At 39.2% G+C, this 8,575-nt stretch overlaps 1 protein-coding gene across 1 annotated transcript in view; it reads right to left on the bottom strand.

The window, feature by feature from the left end:
- Positions 1-5,582: 5,582 nt before the first annotated feature.
- The window catches only part of TRIM66 (tripartite motif containing 66), a 52,649-nt gene continuing 49,656 nt past the window's right edge, over positions 5,583-8,575 (bottom strand). Inside the window, exon 20 of the mRNA XM_026850629.1 lies at positions 5,583-8,494. Coding sequence (XP_026706430.1) covers positions 8,435-8,494 — 60 coding nt within the window. The 3' untranslated portion in view covers positions 5,583-8,434. The remainder of the gene's footprint in view (positions 8,495-8,575) is intronic.

Here is an 8,575-nt window from a genome sequence, read left to right as displayed (position 1 = left end):
CTGCTACACCACCCCCGTCGTATCGCCCTCTGTGCTTACTCACCTTTAAATCCTTCAACGGAATTCTTCTTTTGTTCCCATATAATGAGACGGTGTAAAACAACAGGCAAGCGAATAATTATCATGATGCATTTTAAAATCTGAATTGTAGTTTTGACAGGTAATATGAACACAAATGTCCATGTGATTTTTGGATCTCTAGTTCCAGAACCATCTTTTTTTTCCCCACGGGAATTACAAGAAAACACATACAAGGTTAAAAGACACAGTCCTCCTACCTGCAGCTCAGAGAGCCTTTTCCTCACGACATCTGTTCTTCGTTTCTCACCTTTGAGAATGGTGGGTTTGAAGGCTAAACTATCTCTGAGTGACTTCAGTTAAATCAATCAGTTTTCAATACATTTACACAGGTACTCTTAAGGGTTAACAGCTTGATTAGATAATTATTTAATTACAAACTGCTGAATTAATAACACAGGAGAACTGAACTCAAAATGAGAAGGGTAGTATAGCACTGACAGCTGGGAAGAGGTGAGACAACCAATGTGAATAGTTGTAAAGTGAACATGTTATTTGGAAGCAGCAAAATCCAATAAATGCAGAATAAGATTAATTCTGCAGGTGTCTTCCCTTCTCTAACCAGAAGAGTAGAAGGCTGAGTTCTGTAGCTACAAATATACTCAGATATTTAGAGCATCTCCTAATTAGGGCCATTGAACGGAGAAAAATTATTTATTCTCCTTCCATTAAATATCCTTCTGCCATACGAGTCATCTAGACAGCAGATGAAAGGTTTGCTGGAGTGACACTTCTCCCAGCTCAGGGGCTGACTGTCTCCAGGGTGCTCCAGCATGTGTCCGCAGCACAGCAGCAGGCTGCCTCTCCCCTGCCCCAGGGATTACGGGCCCCACGGGACCCCCATGGCACGGGGCTCAGGCTGGCATGATGCAACACAGCATAGCACAGTGCCAGCAGTCCGGGAAGAGCTTTGAACATGATGCAAGAGCTACAACCAAGCAGTGAGAGTGCCACCGCAGGTGATTGCTGCCATTTCCTTGTCCAGCAGACTCATGCCAATCAGTAGTGTTAACAGTGCAGAGATTTTTGTGGTATTTAAAGGATCAAAAATAAAGATTAAGACCTTCATCTTCCTCAAATGGTATGCAATATTACTTCTGGGGAGCCTTTATGAGGTTCATTCTCTAGAGAAAATCCAGCCTGTTTGTAATATCCCTGAGACAACCTCACTCAGACAGAGATTAGCGTTACAGTATCTGCATTGCTCAGGCCACTGCGACTGCTCCCATGCTGGCAGGCAGTAGTGGCTTTGCAGCAGTGGGTTCAGCATTGCCCTGTACCTCTTCACTGGATAAAACTTCCCTGTAGGTAAGAAAAGGTTTGTGTGATTCTCAGCATCACTCCAGGACTGGAGATGCTAACCTCAAGCCCCATTTTCAGCACGGTGGCAGAGCCAAATCCCCTCCTCCATAACGAACGGTCTTAGCTAGGCATCCCAAACCTGAAATGTCTCACAATGCTTTCATTTAACACTGCCAGGTGACAACCCTGCGACCAGGTCCGAGGGCTACATTCAATTTCCAACTCTGCTGCTGTGGCGTGTGTTGTTCCTGCCCAAGCGACAACCACCAGTGGTGGGCTAATGGCAGCGACTGGTTGTGATGGCTGCACCTGGCTCACTGTGGATTTGGGGAAGACAAATAACACTACAGTAGCCAAGGGCTAGTTTGAACAATGTGCTCACCTAACCACAGTGCTGGTCAATGCCCGACTCAAGCCAAATTTGGAAGAAGCTAACACCTGTAGTCAGTATGTAAATATGACTTAAGTTAATTATTTTACTCTACAAACAGTGGAGGCCCAGGGCCTGCTGAGCCCTCCTGCACGGCCATGGGCTGCATGCCAGGATCTCCCCCTGAGCAGGGACACCTCTCAAGGTTACTCCTCAAGGTTGAGAGAGTCCCAACAGATTCTTGGTAAGGAATTAATATCATACTACACTTTGAAATTCTAACTAAGTGATATAAAGGCTTGACTGTGCACATATAATTCTTTAGACATAAACCATTGACCAAGGCTGGGACTAAGTCTGGATCCAGCTGCACCTAAACTCCTCTCTGAGAAGGAGTTTAGAACTCACGGGGGCCCTTTCTGAATCTCATGACTCAATGGGAGGGTCTTCCTGACAGCTTTGTCTGACCCTGTCCTCTATGCAGTAAATAGTCAAGTGTACCTTGCTGTTGAATCTTGTTAAGCCACTGTCACATTTACTATCAAACTTTGTTAAATGTCTGTTTTATATCAATAAACATATTGCTGCTTCTCTCTTACAAGTGCAGTGTGTCACTCCATCTACAACGGCTGCTCACTTGTTCCATTAGCTTATCATGCTGTTTTTCACAGTTATAAATGGGAAATGTCTGTAAGTACATCACAAACATGGATGAGAGCCAGTCTGACAATGTCTCTAAAGCCCTCAGAGACCATGGGGAAAAAGAAACAGTGTCCAGTGTTTGCTTAAAAGCACTTAATATTTTAATGTTATTTCTCATAAACTGAAGCCCACGTGTATGTGTTAGTATACTGCACTGCAGGTGCCTGAGGTAGCTACAGTTATGTGTAAGATGCAGCACAGAGTTTGAGTGGGATGCAAGGATAAATTTTGAATTGATTTTCCCTTTATCTAAGCTCTATATTGTTTCTTTATTTATACCATACCATAAAATATCCTATAAGTTTTTTGTTTAATTTCTCTGATTTACAGAACACTTTTGCATAGTCTGCTGGTTATATAGCTATCATCCCATTCTATTAATATTTTCATCATTAGACATTAAGGGTGTTTTCCATTTGCTGCTCGGCTGCAGGACAGAACTGATTAGCTTGGCCCAGTGATCTGTAAATTCAGGAGCGTTGCACTATGCACCACAGACTACACCATATAGTATAGACATGTGTATAAACTGTTTCCTGGACTTAAATTTAGGTCTGTTTAAATGCTGTTGCAAGAAACATTAAAAGTGTAGTAAATAGAAAAATGCAGTTATTTATAGAATGAACACACTGACTTGTAAATTACTGTACGGTCCAGAAGTGATTACATAAAATAATCCCACCGCTCCAATACCCTAACTTTCCTACGAAAACACAGTTTATCAGTTTTACTTTCCACGTCTGAAGATAGCACTGTTCTGCTGCTTTTTCATGGTCACTCTATGCTGACATTTGCTGTGTCTAATATAAAACCAGATTAAGTTATATGAGTTTCTACAAGCATAACTCAACATTTGAAACTATTGGGGCACTGTGTTTGGTCATTCAGCCAGGAGAGAAGTTCAGCCCAGTGCAGGCAGTCAGCACAAGACCTGGCAACCAGCTAAGTCTGTCACGTCTATCCACAGGAGCAAATCTCTGTTTCAGAGGTACAATCCAAACACTAGTTCTGATTTGAATATTTTATGATGTTTTCACTGTAAATTTCCCATAAGGCTCCTCATGAGTTCCCTGTTGGTCCAATACCTGCACTACATCAAGAAACTCTTGTAAGTCTACCGCAAAAAATAAATGGCACCAATCCATTTTCCTAGAGCAGGATGCCATGGAATAATGAGCAAGTACTGAATTTGAGAGATGCAAGGACCATTTCTGCTCTTACTAATGCCATCAAAATCAAGAGCAGGCTAATAAGCAAACAAGAAAAAATATTCAAGCATGTTTCATTTCCTGTCCAAATGTCAGTGTATAAAAATAGATTTGGTTTTTTTTTCCATCTAAAGTGAACTGATGACTGTTATTGAGAAACATTGTCATTCTATTGTGGCAAGCGATCAGGTGTATCAGGTAAGGTAGGAATGTTGGAATAAAGGACACATATATCATCATGGCATGGACCATCTAGGAACACAGCATCTATGGTATGCCTAAAATAACTAACATCTCCATCATCTGTACCAGAAACATGGATTCACTTTCACAACAAATTCAATAAGCATTGCCTCAGTATCAGACTGCCTCTGGAACCCTTCTGTACTGACATAATTATCCTACGTGCTACAATCAAGATCAGGAATAGTAACTTAAAAACTAACATCCACAGCACAACCATAAATCAGTGTTTCTACTTCCATAAAACTGGTAACCATCTCAAACACTCTCCAAAAGCAGTAAAATACTCCCTGACCTTCAGACACTACCCTATTTGCTCTGGGAAAAACACTTGCATGTCTTATCTCCTTAACCTAAAAAGGACTTTTCTACAGCAAAAATATACTGTGAGATAGCATTTACAAGGAAACTGTTATAAATTACATGGTATGCAGGAAGAAGTTATCTGAAAAGTGTCTTTCAAGAACCTCTTTTCAGATATTCGGAATGAAAATGGAGCAAGTGGAGCTAGATATTTGACAGCAGATCTGAACGTTGCAGTTTCTCATCTCCACAGTAAGTATTCCCACAGCAGTAAATGCTTTCCACAACAAAGCCATCCAAATACCATGTTCCTTCTGTTACATATCCTAATTTGAACTCTCATGGATGCTACCAATCTACTAAACACTCTCATGAAACTGCACGTAGCTACACACTAAAATGGACTTTCATAAACATTTACTAAAGGACAGGAACAGACAGCAGGTTAACATTTCTCAAAAAACAATCACTCCACCTCTCACTTCTTGCTCCTGATCTACAAAGACAGCTTCAAAAGATGCACATTCTCCTTAGCCCACAACTACTGCCTATCTTTATTTTCCCTCAGATTATCTCATTGATATCTAAAGTCAGAAAAACTCAGCTGCTATTTAGATTTGAAGTCTATTGCCTGTATTTCACACTTGAAAGAATTGCATGCCCAAAAGCTTTTTTACATTTTCCTGTTTATACAATCAAAAAAAAAAAAGTTACCTCTATCTACAAATTCTCTCTTAATCATGTCTGAAGAGCAGTACAGCTGTAACCCTGAAAGGATTCCTTACCCCTCAAGCCAGTAGACCTCCAGGTCAGAAAGTTGCTGCTGCTGATAGTTTTATACTCCCATAAACCACACTGAGAGGAACAAATAACGATAGAAAAACAGCTGCAGTGTTTGCTTGACTTTTTGCCAACAGAGTATTTTTGTTCTATTTCTTGTAAATTATTCCATAATTCTTCATTTTCTAGCATTTTTTAAATTTTATAATATCTTTTTTGATTCCTTCTGATTAAATATACTGCAATAGTGTTTTCATCTCACTAGTAAACACTGTGTTCCTTGGCACTTTAATGTATACATACGTTTAAACTACAAACATTTTTTGTTATTTGTTCATGGCACGTTTATGCTAGTTGAAAAACTAAAAGGCAAAATATCTACTTGGTATTGAAAACTCCATCACAAATAGTAAATTGATCTCCTGTGTAAGCATAGCTGCTTTTGTAACCATTCGGCTTTGCCACCAGTAGTTATCAACTTAGCTAATAAGTGTTAAATGACATTATGTAATCCATGTTAATTGAAAGCAGATGTACTCAGAGTAAAAATTTGAGATCGATGTGCAAAAATTCCATTTCACATATTTTATTGTTCCGCAAAGCACATTACACATATAAACATGCAGTCATTGAATAATGTGAATTGTTAAACACCTGTTTGTGTTAACTCTAACACCATTCTGATCTAACGATACTGAAAGTAGTATGTCTTTGAAATTGTCTGTAGGGGAATGAAAGTCAAATTTATAGCTGTCATTTCTTCTTCAACAAACCTATTACTGAAGTGTAATTAAGCTCTTCTGCAACTGCTTAAGCACAAAGAGGATTTTCCCACTCTACATGTAACCCATTACTAAAGACAAGGAAAATTGTGCCCTTGGTTGCATTTGCAGGAGCCTAGTGCATTTGCAGGGTTTTCCACCGTGTTCCTGGCATTTGTTTCTGCTATAGTTACTTCCAGTGGAAAACTTCAGGGGTTCCTCCTTGCTTTCTTTTCTACACATTCTAGATTGTGAAACAGGCTGTATGATAAAAGCAACTACAAAACCTATCAGTTCTCTTTTGGGCTACATGGGCTATCAGATTGTAGAAGAGAGACCCTTCCTTTCATACCTGTCAGTGCCATTGCCAGTGTGCCGTTGGGCTTCAAGAGAGTAAACACCCCAAGTATTTCAGGCCCTGGTGCTGTGGTGTCCAGCAGCAGGAGCATCACAAGCCAACAATTTTAAGGCAACATCCAAGATGGATAATGTTGTTCTTATGACATGCAATGTACTGTGAAGTTGCTGACACACAGATTTGTGTTTGAAAGCATGTGAAGTCATACATATGAGATTCAGGTTTTGTTCTGCTTACCAACGTGACATAAAGTTTACGAGTATTTTTTTTAACTCTTACTATGTCTTAGAGAAATAATAAAAAAGTTAGCCTTAAGAGTGCTCAGACCTTCAATTCCTGCCAGCACACATCCAAAGGGTATCATATATGATGACAAACTGGTACACTTCTACTTTTAATAAAGGTATAATATGCCCTGAGTAAATTTTATTAAAAGAGGTGTTCTCCAAAACTAATGGTATAGTTGACAAACTTACAGCCTTTAAGAAATAGAAGGCTCTTGTTGGCTCTGCTTTTCCAGGAAAAGAGGAAATCATCAGTAGTCTCTCCCATTTCTACCTTTGCCCCTAGATGAAAGCTATACAGCACACAGGTTTTGTGCTATTAATGGTAAAAGATAGGTCTTTGGTGGAGGAATTAATTACCAACTGAGAAAAGATGATACCTGTAGCACAGATAAGGGTGATTAATTCAGTTACAAACCTGCATTAATTTCCCTGTGCCAAGACATTGTTTTGAGAACAGGAGTTTGACAGAAAGCAAACACACAGAAATTCACATACAGAAAATGTAAAGGCTGTCCCTTCATCTCACAGTTTTCCAGTCAGCTCATAATATCCAGATTTTCATTTCTTCAAGGAAAATAAAACAATAGCTGACTACCAAGTTAGTGGCAAACGGTAAGTCACATAGGTAGAATATTACATTCATGTCTTATTATTTCGTATATAAACCTTTAAAGTGTTATCTAAAATAACATACATGGTTACCAGACCAAATAGCCCATATAATCTATGCTGAAAATATCACCGTTATTTACAGGAACCTAATTAAAATGAACTTTATCTGTGTTTGAGAACTGCAACAACCCTACTCTTCCAGAGCCAGACCACAGCCCAGCTTTATGCTGCTGGGCAGAGCTCTAAGGAGGAAGATGCCCCTCACACACATGAAGTAAGCATTGGCCACTCAAAGATCTGGCTCACCTGCTTCTGGAAGAAGTGGGAAGAAGCTTGCAAACCATCACTCCCTGATCAAGTGTCATGTCTTGTTACCTATCCCACCCCTCAGGCTTTACAGTTACATGCCACCCTTTGTTCAACTGAACTCTAAAACTGCTCTTCCAGTCCTTGTAGGTGTTCTGCCAAGACATTGTGGAATTTAGCCAAAATAATAATAATAAAAAAGCTTAGACATCCTTTCATTCTGTTTGAGCTTCTACATATACACATTATCATCATCTTCTAGCACCGTTGGTAATCACAACTACAAGAAATAAGCAAAGAGAAAATCAGGAATATATGATGTTATTTTATAGGCACTTCTATAACCATGTAATCTGCTTCATAGTTAATTTACCAAATTTCAGTATCTGCTTTAAAGAAAAACAACTGGTTTGGGCTGTATAAAAATGCTACCTTTGAGACCCAAGAAATCCCACGCTGCTTTACCAAGCATGAATTAGATACCAAAAGAATCATTCCTTGCAAACAGAGCATCTAGTATGCACTGAGAAACAGTTCACACAGAGCCTTAGTATTAGCACTTGTTCTTTTGTGATTTAATAAAAAAAAATCTGTGCTTCAAAAGAAACAGCTAATCAGATAATCAGGCTGTATTTCATAGGCGTTGAGCAGTCAAGCTCCCCCAAAAAGTCACTGAATAAACCAACAGGATTACGATTTTATGACTACACATTGTATTCATCATAAAGCATGGCCAACATTCACACTGAGGTTGCAAGATTATTACATGGCTACCTGTGCTCTATAAAAGAGAGATATCGTGTTGAACAGATTATAAAATGGTACTGCGGTATTAGATATTATTAACATATTACTTTTATTAATCTTCGTTACCTACCACCAAAACATTAGCACTTCAGTGTAAACACTGCAAAACATATACATGATTTAACAGATTGAATATTGACAGAATCTAACACTTTGGATCTGTTATCTATCCAGAAGATCTAGAAATAAGGCATATGGTCAGCAGATAGGAGAGTTTAAAAAAAAACAGCCCAAGTGCTTTGCTTTCCTCCCACACACCTTAACTCTGTCAGTTATGCTGCTGGATTCCTCATAGCAAATCTCGTATCTTGAGGCGGTCATACCTGAGGAAGACTGTTAGCTGGCTGAAACATCATTCTTTTAGTTTTTTCACTTTCCTGTGTACAAAGAAAACAAACAATGAATAGCTAGAGGGCTCAGTCTTTTTAAAAATCTTGACAGAGTTTTCTGCTAGGAAG

Source organism: Athene cunicularia, assembly GCF_003259725.1.
Source record: "Athene cunicularia isolate RWA chromosome 5 unlocalized genomic scaffold, athCun1 chr5_part2, whole genome shotgun sequence".
NCBI classification, from domain to species: Eukaryota; Metazoa; Chordata; class Aves; order Strigiformes; family Strigidae; genus Athene; species Athene cunicularia.
The sequence above is the reverse complement of the archived record's forward strand: the minus strand, read 5'-3'. Positions and strand labels throughout refer to the sequence as shown.